Source organism: Notolepis coatsorum (assembly GCF_963971535.1).
Source record: "Notolepis coatsorum genome assembly, chromosome: 4".
Classification (NCBI taxonomy): domain Eukaryota; kingdom Metazoa; phylum Chordata; class Actinopteri; order Aulopiformes; family Paralepididae; genus Notolepis; species Notolepis coatsorum.
The window spans coordinates 103,129,550-103,141,984 of NC_140168.1; the positions used below are offsets into that span (position 1 = coordinate 103,129,550).

The window sequence follows — 12,435 nt, forward strand, 5'->3', positions numbered from 1 at the left end:
GTTTTATTTCGTACATTTTTTTTTTTTTTTTTTTGCTTTCTTTTTTAGTTCGTAATTTCTTTTTGTCTTTTTTTTGCGTTTTCATTTTAGTTCGTTCGTTTTTTTGCGTTTTTTTTTGGCGTTTTCGTTTTAGTTTGTTCGTTTTCTTGCGTTTTCGTTTTAGTTAGTTAGAGAAACACACATTAACCCTAACCCTGCTTGAGTCAGCCTGAGGCGTCTTTCCTTCGGTACACACTAATGTCCCTAACGTCCGTACATACTAATGTCCCTAACGTCCGCTACATACTAATGTCCCTTGGAAGCCTGGTGGGTTACAGGTGTTGGAAGCCTGCTGGGTTACAGGTGTTGGAAGCCTGCTGGGTTACAGGTGTTGGAAGCCTGCTGGGTTACAGGAGTTGGAAGCCTGGTGGGTTACAGGTGTTGGAAGCCTGGTGGGTTACAGGTGTTGGAAGCCTGCTGGGTTACAGGTGTTGGAAGCCTGCTGGGTTACAGGAGTTGGAAGCCTGGTGGGTTACAGGTGTCTGAAGCCTGCTGGGTTACAGGTGTTGGAAGCCTGCTGGGTTACAGCTGTCTGAAGCCTGCTGGGTTACAGGTGTTGGACGCCTGCTGGGTTACAGGTGTTGGAAGCCTGCTGGGTTACAGGTGTCTGAAGCCGGCTGGGTTACAGGTGTTGGAAGCCTGCTGGGTTACAGGTGTCTGAAGCCTGCTGGGTTACAGGTGTCTGAAGCCTGCTGGGTTACAGGTGTTGGAAGCCTGCTGGGTTACAGGTGTTGGAAGCCTGCTGGGTTACAGGTGTCTGAAGCCGGCTGGGTTACAGGTGTCTGAAGCCTGCTGGGTTACAGGTGTTGGAAGCCTGCTGGGTTACAGGTGTCTGAAGCCTGCTGGGTTACAGGTGTTGGAAGCCTTCTTCTCTGATTTAACAGGTGGGGCGGCGCTCTAGTGCCCCCGGTGGTGAGTTGCCACTTGGGCAGACAGAGATCCCTATTCCTCTGTCTCTGGTTCTGGGGGGGGGGGGTTCTTAATTAAGTGCTCCATCGTCTCCATATTCCTTTGTGCTCTCTCTGATTCTGGAGAAGTCGCTCTGTTTTGTAGAAGTTTACAATAATTTTTTGTCTCTCATCTGTCTGTTTCCCCTTTTTTTAACCTCTTATCCATCAGGGCAAAAAATGGGGCTAGTTTTGCATAACACGCCTGACGATTGCATCCCCAAAGTAATTTGTGATTTATTCTTGAACCACTTATAGCATTATGCATGAGTCTGGTCTCTTTTGAAAGGAGACATTCTGAACCTTCTTCCACAACAGGAGGAATCACTCTGAGTGCTGATGGCATAGAGTTACAGAGGTTTGAACACACTGAAGTAAAGGTTTTGTTTACTCACGTTTTTGTTTACTTGTTGCCAGATGCCTGTTTTTGAGTTCCAGCTGAGAGGTAGGAGCTGGAAAACATAACAGTTCCATAGCCTGGAGTCTTATCTAGTACAGGTCCAAAATCTATAACAATCCCAGGGAGAATTTGTGTTTTACACATGTTTTTTATAATGTGTGTACCGGAAATAAATCGGCATGATTCTCCAAAATGGCCGTCCGCTGCCGTTCATTCAAAACAAAGAACTCGTTCATCTTCTTCTGCCCCTTCATCGTTGCAATCAGCCGTTGGCTCCAGAATTTCATTGGCTACAAAGGCGGTCAATAATTTTCACCATCAGAGGTGACTGGTCCATCCAACAATCGGGAAAGACACAGCCCGAAGCCGACAGATGAGGGCAAAGTGCCACGACGTGCGCACGTGTGCATGGCGGCCTGCAGTCAGGCCGTCCGATGTTTAAGAGGTTAACAGCAGAGGGACAGTGCTCTCGTGTTAGTGGGGCAGTGCCAGGCCACGGGGAACATGAGGTTGGATTTGAGTCTGGTACTTTCTAAATCTGCAAATAAAAAAAAAGTTAAAAAGTCTCTCTCTCTCTCCCTCTCTCTCCACCCCCCCCTCTCTCTCACCCTCTCTCTCTCTCTCTCTCTCTCTCTCCCCCTCCCTCTCTCCCCCTCCCTCTCTCCCCCCCCCTCTCCCCCTCCCTCCTCCCTCCCTCCCTCTCTCTCTCCCCTCTCTCTCTCTCCCCCCCTCTCCCCCTCCCTCCTCCCTCCCTCTCTCTCTCCCCTCTCTCTCTCTCCCCCCCTCCCTCTCTCTCCCTCCCCCTTTATCTCCCCCTCCCCCCTCCCTCCCTCTCTCTCTCCCCTCTCTCTCTCCCCCCCCCCCTCCATCTCCCTATCTCCTCCCCCTCCCCCCTCTCCACCCCTCCCCCCCTCTCCCCCCCCTCTCTCTCTCCCCCCCCACTCCCCCGTCCCCCCTCCTCCCTCCCCCCAGGCTTCATCTATACCTGTGGAGGAACTCTGAAAGGCCGTAACGGCTCCATCGAGTCGCCCGGCTTCCCGTACGGCTACCCCAACGGGGCCAACTGCACCTGGGTGGTGGCGGGGGAGGAGGGCAGCCGCATCCAGCTGCTCTTCCTGTCCTTCGCCATAGAAGAAGAGTACGACTTCCTGTCGCTGTACGACGGACTGCCACACCCTGCCAACTTCAGGAGCAGGTGGGCACACACACACACGCACGCACACACGCACGCACGCACGCACGCACGCACGCACGCACGCACGCACACACACACACACACACACACACACACACACACAGCACGCACACAGCACGCACACAGCACGCACGCACACACACACACACACACACACACACACACACACACACACACACACACACACACACACACACACACACACACAGACACACACCATATTTCTCCCTCCTCTCCCTCTATCCCACCTCTCTCTCTCACTTCTCTCTCCCTCTCCATCTTTCTCCCCCCTTTTTCTCTCACTCTATCCCTCCCCTCTCTATCATCTCTCTCTCCCTCCTCTATATCTCTCCCTACTCTCTCTCCCTCTATCCCCTCTCTCTACTCTCTCTCCCTCCTCTCGCTCCCACTCTCCCTATATCCCTCCTCTCTCTCTCTCTCTCCCTCTATCCCTCCTCTCTCTCCCTCTATCTCTTCTCGCTCTCCTCTCTCTCTCCCTCTATCTCTTCTCGCTCTCCTCTCTCTCTCCCTCTATCCCTCCTCTCGCTCCCACTCTCCCTATATCCCTCCTCTCTCTCTCCCTCTATCCCTCCTCTCTCTCCCTCTCTCTCTTCTCGTTCTCCTTTCTCACTCCCTCTATCCCTCCTCTCTCTCTCTCCCTCTATCCCTCCTCTCTCTCTCCCTCTATTCCTCCTGTCTCTCCCTCTATCCCTCCTCTCTCTCCCTCTCTCCCTCCTCTCTCTCTCCCTCTATCCATCCTTTCTCTCTCCTCTCTCTCCATCTATCCCTCCTTTCTCTCTCTCTCCCTCTATCCCTCCTCTCTCTTATCTCTCTCCCTCTATCCCTCCTCTCTCGCAATGGCCTGTTGGACTCTGTTTTACCCAGGTGTAATGATAGTTTGTTATCAGCGAGCCAGGTGCAGATTCTGCTGAGTTCAGAGCTGAGGGCTTTTTCAACCTGCAACTTGTCCCTGTCAGAGACCAGCAGGGCTGAGTCGTCCGCGAACTGGAACAAGTTGCAGTCACAAGCTGATGACATGTCATTTGCATAAATTAGGAACAGTAACGGTCCTAGTATGCTTCCTTGTGGTACTTTTTGACCTGTTCGTAGAGTATTTTTTCCATAACTTTCGAGATGGAGCTAAGCATAGAAACAGGGCGGTAGTTGCCTGGGTCTAATTTGCTGCCTTTTTTTGTGCAGGGGGGTCACTCTCGCAATTTAGAAATCTTTGGGGACGTATCCCTCTTTTATGGAGAGGTTTATTATGTCGGTGATGACTGGGGTGATGGTGGCTGCTGAGTCTCTGAGGAATTGGGAGGGGATGTGTTATGGTTTGTAACCGACCCCAATCGCACAACACAAGACAGGTATGAGAGTAAGCCAAGAACTGGGCATTTATTGAAACACACAGAAAACGGCACTGTCCCTTTAAGGGAGAACACAAATTACTGGAAAACAAGAAATGGGAAAGGACCAGTGCCTGTAAGAGGCGAGCTGGCTAAGGGGAAGGCTAGGGAAGGCTAACGGACTGGGCCAGGGCAGGGGAACAGGCAGGTACAGGGAGGACTAGGAGGACTGGACAGGGAGGACTAGGAGGACTAGGAGGACTGGACAGGGAGGACTAGGATGACTAGAGCGGGGAAACAGGAACAGAGGCCCGCGGAGGCGGGCTGGGGACAGGGAAGACTAGGAGGACTAGAAGACTGGGATGACTAGGAGGACTAGGCGGACTGGACGGACTGGACAGGGAGGACGGAACAGGGCGAAGGCTGGAGCTGCTTACAGGGACAGAGAAAACAGACAAAGCCTGGGATACAAGCATTAATGAATGTTGCTGCTCTGCAGCTTCTCCCGGGATGGTTCGTCTGGGGAAGCAGACGGTGACGTCAGAGCCGCTCTGCAGATTCCTCTCGGCAGCTCTCCGAGGTGGTAAACGGGACCGAGAGGGAGAGAGGGAGCGGGTTAGCTCAGAGTACAGTTGGGAACAGAGCAGGTGACAGGAGAAGTGACTTGTCCCAAAACAGAGTAATCCAAGTGACTGAATCTTCGGTGTAAATACACACTGTGAGTAATGTCCCAACACAAATCCACGTGATAGAATCTTCGGTGTGAATACACACAGTGAGCGAAGTCCCAATAATAATCCAAGTGATAATATCTTCGGTGTGAATACACACAGTGAGCGATGTTCAAGCAAATATTATCCCAAATGAACAATCCAAAAAGCTGACACTGGGTGAGTGACAGTCTGACAAAAAGTTGGATCTCTTCAGTGTCTAAAACACACGAAAAACGAATAGGGTCAAAGACAGCTTTGCAAAACTCACCCAGGCGCTGTGCGTAAAGAGAGCAGAATCAAACAGGGCGAGCGCGTCGTTACCGGGAACGGGTTGTCCAAGCGGAGGTCTGAGTGGTGCGCGTCTGTTTGGAGTACGCGCCGGTACGGAGCACGCATCTGGCGCGGAGTCAGGATGCGCGTCTGGAGTGCGTCTGGATGCGCGTCTGGGGTGAAGAGCCCGTCAGGCTCGGAGGTCTGGATGCGCGTCTGGAGTGCGTCTGGATGCGCGTCTGCTGCGTGGAGGTCTGGATGCGCGTCTGGAGTGAAGAGCGCGTCTGCTGCGCGGAGGTCTGGATGCGCGTCTGGATGCGCGTCTGGAGTGAAGAGCGCGTCTGCTGCGCGGAGGTCTGGATGCGCGTCTGGAGTGAAGAGCGCGTCTGCTGCGCGGAGGTCTGGAGTGGAACACTGGAATACCTCCCGTGGAAGTTTAGAGAGCGCAGTCCAGTGTCTCTCTCCAGGCAAACGGCGACAGGAGGCGAAGGTTAGAGCGCATCTCACGCCGGAGATGAAAACAGCATAACAGACAGAAACAGAAACTCCCGTAGGAGCCTCTAGACAGAGAACCTCCCGAAGGAGTCTTGGTGATAGGGATATGATACGGAACGACCCGACAAGGCTAGAGGGGAAGAGCGAGGTACTTAAAGCCCACAGGGGAACTAATTAGAATACCCATCAAACACATAATGACAGGTAGTCCAAGGGTGTGGCTGCTGAAGAGCAAACGAACGCGAGGGTGGGGGCTAGTGAGGTGAGGAGAATGCAATTGATTAACAGAAAACTAAAGGAACAGAGCGAGTAGGCTTAAAGGAACAGAGCGAGTAGGTGAGCAACGGACAAAAACCTCACAGTACCCCCCCCTCCACGGGAGCCACCCGGCGACCCAAAATTACAGACAGAGCGGCAGGGGACAAAACAAGGCAACAAACAAAAAGTACCGGGCCATGCTAGCAGGGGAAGCTACAACAAAAGTGGGGCTAGCAAGGAACAGGGTAGCCGAGGGGTAACCAGGGTAGCAGAAGGGGTAACTAGAGGAGCTGAGGGGTAACTAGAGGAGCTGAGGGGTAACTAGGAGGAGCACCGGGAAGGGGCTAGCAGAGGGAAAGGGTAGCTGCCAGGGCACAGATAGCTACAGGGCCTAAGCTAGCTGTACTGCTACATTAACAAAGAGGCTGCGCTAGCTGCCGGAGCTAGGCTAGCAGACAGGGCTGGAACAGGGGCACTGGAGAGGGGAACAGGGAAGGGGCTAGCAGAGGGAAAGGGTAGCTGCCAGGGCACTGATAGCTACAGGGCCTATGCTAGCTGTACTGCTACATTAACATAGAGGCTGCGCTAGCTGCCGGAGCTAGGCTGGCAGACAGGGCTGGACCAGCATGAGAGAACAAGCTAGCTGGAAGGACAGTCCTAGCTGTGGGGAACTGACCTTGCTAGCTGAAGGGGCAGTCCTAGCAGTGAGAGAAAACTGACCTTGCTAGCTGAAGGGGCAGTCCTAGCAGTGGGAGCAAACTGACCTTGCTAGCTGAAGGGGCAGTCCTAGCAGTGGGAGAAAACTGACCTTGCTAGCTGAAGGGGCAGTCCTAGCAGTGGGAGAAAACTGACCTTGCTAGCCGAAGGGGCAGTCCTAGCAGTGGGGCAAACTGACCTTGCTAGCTGAAAGGGCAGTCCTAGCAGTGGGAAAACTGACCTTGCTAGCTGAAAGGGCAGTCCTAGCAGTGGGAGAAAACTGACCTTGCTAGCTGAAAGGGCAGTCCTAGCAGTGGGAAAAACTGACCTTGCTAGCTGAAAGGGCAGTCCTAGCATTGGGAGAAAACTGACCTTGCTAGCTGAAAGGGCAGTCCTAGCAGTGGGAAAAACTGACCTTGCTAGCTGAAAGGGCAGTCCTAGCAGTGGGAAAAACTGACCTTGCTAGCTGAAAGGGCAGTCCTAGCAGTGGGAAAAAACTGACCTTGCTAGCTGAAAGGGCAGTCCTAGCAGTGGGAGAACTGACCTTGCTAGCTGAAAGGGCAGTCCTAGCAGTGGGAGAAAACTGACCTTGCTAGCTGAAAGGGCAGTCCTAGCAGTGGGAAAAACTGACCTTGCTAGCTGAAAGGGCAGTCCTAGCAGTGGGAAAAAACTGACCTTGCTAGCTGAAAGGGCAGTCCTAGCAGTGGGAGAAAACTGACCTTGCTAGCTGAAAGGGCAGTCCTAACAGTGGGAAAACTGACCTTGCTAGCTGAAGGAGCAGTCCTAGCAGTGGGAAGGCTACACAAAAAGTGGAGGCCATGCAGAGGGACCGGGTTAGCTGCCTGGGCATGGCTAGCTACAGGGCCTATGCTAGCTGCAAGGGCTGCATTAACATAGAGGCTGTGCTAACAGCCGGGGCTAAGCTAGCAGACTGGGGCCATGCAGAGGGACTGGGTTAGCTGCCTGGGCATGGCTAGCTACAGGGCCTAAGCCAGCAGCAAGGGCTGCATTAACATAGAGGCTGTGCTAGCAGCCGGGGCAAAGCTAGCAGACTGGGGCCATGCTGGTAGTAGAGGCCTAACAAGCTGCAGAGGAGCTAACGAGGCTAACAGGGAAGCAAACAGGGGAGCTAACAGGGGAGAATAACAAGCTAACAGGGGAGCTAACAGGGCTAACAGGGAAGCTAACAGGGCTAACAGGAAGGACTAACAGGCTAAACAGGGGAGCTAACAGGGGAGACTAACAAGCTAACAGGGGAGCTAACAGGGCTAACAGGGAAGAAGAAAAAAAAGGCAAACTCAACATACACCGTCTGTGCTGGCTGGGGTCGTCGATTGGTCGGGTCGTACTGTTATGGTTTGTAACCGACCCCAATCGCACAACACAAGACAGGTATGAGAGTAAGCCAAGAACTGGGCATTTATTGAAACACACAGAAAACGGCACTGTCCCTTTAAGGGAGAACACAAATTACTGGAAAACAAGAAATGGGAAAGGACCAGTGCCTGTAAGAGGCGAGCTGGCTAAGGGGAAGGCTAGGGAAGGCTAACGGACTGGGCCAGGGCAGGGGAACAGGCAGGTACAGGGAGGACTAGGAGGACTGGACAGGGAGGACTAGGAGGACTAGGAGGACTGGACAGGGAGGACTAGGATGACTAGAGAGGGGAAACAGGAACAGAGGCCCGCGGAGGCGGGCTGGGGACAGGGAAGACTAGGAGGACTAGAAGACTGGGATGACTAGGAGGACTAGGCGGACTGGACGGACTGGACAGGGAGGACGGAACAGGGCGAAGGCTGGAGCTGCTTACAGGGACAGAGAAAACAGACAAAGCCTGGGATACAAGCATTAATGAATGTTGCTGCTCTGCAGCTTCTCCCGGGATGGTTCGTCTGGGGAAGCAGACGGTGACGTCAGAGCCGCTCTGCAGATTCCTCTCGGCAGCTCTCCGAGGTGGTAAACGGGACCGAGAGGGAGAGAGGGAGCGGGTTAGCTCAGAGTACAGTTGGGAACAGAGCAGGTGACAGGAAAAGTGACTTGTCCCAAAACAGAGTAATCCAAGTGACTGAATCTTCGGTGTAAATACACACTGTGAGTAATGTCCCAACACAAATCCACGTGATAGAATCTTCGGTGTGAATACACACAGTGAGCGAAGTCCCAATAATAATCCAAGTGATAATATCTTCGGTGTGAATACACACAGTGAGCGATGTTCAAGCAAATATTATCCCAAATGAACAATCCAAAAAGCTGACACTGGGTGAGTGACAGTCTGACAAAAAGCTGGATCTCTTCAGTGTCTAAAACACACAAAAAACGAATAGGGTCAAAGACAGCTTTGCAAAACTCACCCAGGCGCTGTGCGTAAAGAGAGCAGAATCAAACAGGGCGAGCGCGTCGTTACCGGGAACGGGTTGTCCAAGCGGAGGTCTGAGTGGTGCGCGTCTGTTTGGAGTACGCGGCGGTACGGAGCACGCATCTGGCGCGGAGTCAGGATGCGCGTCTGGAGTGCGTCTGGATGCGCGTCTGGGGTGAAGAGCCCGTCAGGCTCGGAGGTCTGGATGCGCGTCTGGAGTGCGTCTGGATGCGCGTCTGCTGCGCGGAGGTCTGGATGCGCGTATGGAGTGAAGATCGCGTCTGCTGCGCGGAGGTCTGGATGCGCGTCTGGATGCGCGTCTGGAGTGAAGAGCGCGTCTGCTGCGCGGAGGTCTGGATGCGCGTCTGGAGTGAAGAGCGCGTCTGCTGCGCGGAGGTCTGGAGTGGAACACTGGAATACCTCCCGTGGAAGTTTAGAGAGCGCAGTCCAGTGTCTCTCTCCAGGCAAACGGCGACAGGAGGCGAAGGTTAGAGCGCATCTCACGCCGGAGATGAAAACAGCATAACAGACAGAAACAGAAACTCCCGTAGGAGCCTCTAGACAGAGAACCTCCCGAAGGAGTCTTGGTGATAGGGATATGATACGGAACGACCCGACAAGGCTAGAGGGGAAGAGCGAGGTACTTAAAGCCAACAGGGGAACTAATTAGAATACCCATCAGGTGCGTGAAGGTAATTGATACTAGAACTAGAAGTGTGTGTTCGGCACCAGACCAATCAAACACATAATGACAGGTAGTCCAAGGGTGTGGCTGCTGAAGAGCAAACGAACGCGAGGGTGGGGGCTAGTGAGGTGAGGAGAATGCAATTGATTAACATAAAACTAAAGGAACAGAGCGAGTAGGCTTAAAGGAACAGAGCGAGTAGGTGAGCAACGGACAAAAACCTCACAGGATGTTGTCATGGCCAGTGACCTTGTTAGGTTGGAGGGCGCTCAGTTTTCTGAGCACCTTATCTTTTGTTACCATTTCGAGTTTGAAGTCGTCTTTGCGGACCCTTAGGTTTTTGTAGAAAGCTAGGATGTGTTCTACCCCAAAATTCCCAGAGTGGGAGGGTAGTTCATTAACCTGTGTTGTGGCTATGTTTGTAAAGAAAGTGTTTAAGTAATTGGCCACATCCAGCTTGTCTGTGACGAGAGTGTTTTCTGTCTTTATGTTGATGTTTGTAAATCTGGTTTTTAGTTTTTTACTGCAGCCTAGTTGGTTGTTGAGTAATTTCCAAAGTTCACATGGTTTGTGTTTGTTTTCCTCAGTTTTGTCATTGATGAAATATTTGTTTGCAGATTTGATCATGGTGTTTACATAATTTCTTAGTCTGTTTCTTTGTTGTTTGAGTTCAGTCACGTGGGCTTGGAGTTCACTGTTTGAGCTTTTGGCAAACTTTGACTGACTTTTATGAAGTTCAGAGAATTTTTTGTCTCTGGTTTTCATAGCGGTGAGGATGTTTGAGTGCATCCATGGCTCAGCGCGATTTTTAACCCTGGTGGGCCATGTTGTTTAGTATGGATGAGAATTTGGTTTTGAATCCAAGCCATGTTTCTTCAACTAGTGTACCACTGAGCTCATCTGACCAGCCTAGGCTCTCCAGTTCTTGGTTAAAGGCCTCTCTAGAGTAGGTTTTGAGATCCCTAGATGTGAGTGTTTTGTGACAGCCGGCCTTTTGTTTTAGCTTTTTGCGAGTACAGAATATCATATAATGATCGCTTAACCCGCATGCAATAACCCCTTTATTGGATATCCTGGACTTGTCAGAGGTCAGAATGAGATCAACGGTAGTTTGTGTTGAATCACACACTCTTGTGGGTTGGGTGATTAGCTTGCCGAAAACCCATTAGCTGGCTGACACTGTGCAGATCACAAAACCTACTGAAGGACTTGGAGATAAGTGCTTCTTTTCGTTGCATATCCGTGTTCCAGTCCCCACAAGAGTTTTTTCTACATCTTCAACCCCTGCTAAACACCCATCAAGTGTATCATAAGAGCCACTCTGTTCTGGCGGTCTGTAGATTGTGCCGACTAGTACAGTCTTAGCCCTTTCGAACAATATGTCAACCCATACGGTTTCAATTGCATTATGATTCAGGTCAGTACGGTTGATGAATTTGGTATCTTTGTGTATATACATGCAGACACCACCTCCATACTTGTTCCTGTAATTTCTGACAATTGAGTAGTTTTCAATTTCTATCTCAGGGTCTTTTACTGACTCGTCAAGTTTTGTTTCAGAGAAACATATGATGTTTGCCTTACCGTTAATCAGTGATGTACCTGAACACGTTCAATGAACGATCGTTCATGAACGCGTTCGTATTTTGGGCGAACGTGAACTGAACGTACTGTATATCCGCTAAATGAGCGTAATTGAGAACGCGTTCATTCTCAGCGCTGTGTAACGGAGTTCAAAAGTGAGTTCATTCTCAGCACTCTATTATAACGGCGTTCAAAGATGTGCCAGATTTCATATGCATTTCAGCCGAAAACCCAGTTAAAACACACTGTAAACAGGCTTCAAAATTATGCGTAAAACCACCCGATCTGGCAACGCGCCTGTCACCCCCTGCTACGTCATCAGACTCCTCCTCACAACAACAGTGGACCAGCTGAATCTGCGAGCAGAAGCCGAGAGCTGCAGCAGCACTCGCTCAGAGTCAGACTCTACCTCTAGACGTCGGCATATGAGCATTTAAAAGAGTTTGACGTTAAAGTCAGTACTGACTCAGACGGAAACAATCTAACGTTTGTCTGTAAACTTTGTCCACCCGGTTTGAAGAAGCAAGTCCGTACATCAACGTCGACAGCAACATTGAGAATATGCAAACGTCCTGTTTTAGTTTTCATACTAAAGACAATTCAAGCTAAGTTTTTCCTCATGTTTTTGAAAATATACTGTAGAGCTGAAAGCTGCAGCTGCTACTAGTGTGGACTGAATGGGCGGCAGCAAAGCGTTATGGAAATGCCAGTATTCCGATTGCTGTCTGTGGTTCAATCATTTTTACAAATAATAGCTTGCAGCAACGTATTGAAAAAATAACTAACAAAATGGGCCGTTCAAAGCTCCTTTATGTTCGAAATGTCAAACAGACCTGGGTACCTACAGTCTATCACTACTTTTGGGAATCTAAGTGTTTATCCATGTTTGATTGATTGAACACTTTATTAACAGATTGCAGAATGGGTACAGTACAGTACAGCTCAGTCATATATTATGATGAATTGAAAATGGGGGACCCTGATGTAAACAAGACGAAAGTCTTTCTCTGGTCTGCATCCCCTTAACAATTGTATGTATTGAGCTGTACTGTACTGTACCCATTCTGCAATCTGTTAATAAACTTTTCAATCAATCAAACATACAATTGGTCCCCCATTTTCAATTCATCATAACATATATGACATACATGACATACAGATAGACAGTACTGCTACATCTATACATTTATGACATCCCAGATTTGCAAATACAGTAGGCTACTCTTTGTGATACAAAAAGAGTCCAGAAAAGAGAGTATATACATTTGACGTAGAAACTGTACATTGGAGGAGGTTGGGTAAGTGGGGTGGGGTGGGGGGGGACTGTACATTGGAGGTGGTTGGGTGGGGGTTGGGTAGGAGGGGTGACACCCTTTAAAATTCAAACTATTTGATAAACTTCTACTTTCAGCCCGGAAATGCATTCTGATAAACTGGATTAAGGATAAGC

At 50.6% G+C, this 12,435-nt stretch overlaps 1 protein-coding gene across 1 annotated transcript in view; it reads left to right on the forward strand.

Moving 5' to 3' along the window:
* Positions 1-1,794: 1,794 nt before the first annotated feature.
* LOC311226630 (CUB and sushi domain-containing protein 3-like) overlaps positions 1,795-12,435 on the forward strand; it is a gene marked incomplete at both ends in the record, with an annotated part of 799,139 nt that continues 788,498 nt past the window's right edge. The window contains 2 exons of the mRNA XM_084312048.1: positions 1,795-1,807; positions 2,359-2,581. Of these exons, the coding sequence (XP_084168174.1) occupies positions 1,795-1,807; positions 2,359-2,581 (236 nt within the window). The remainder of the gene's footprint in view (positions 1,808-2,358; positions 2,582-12,435) is intronic.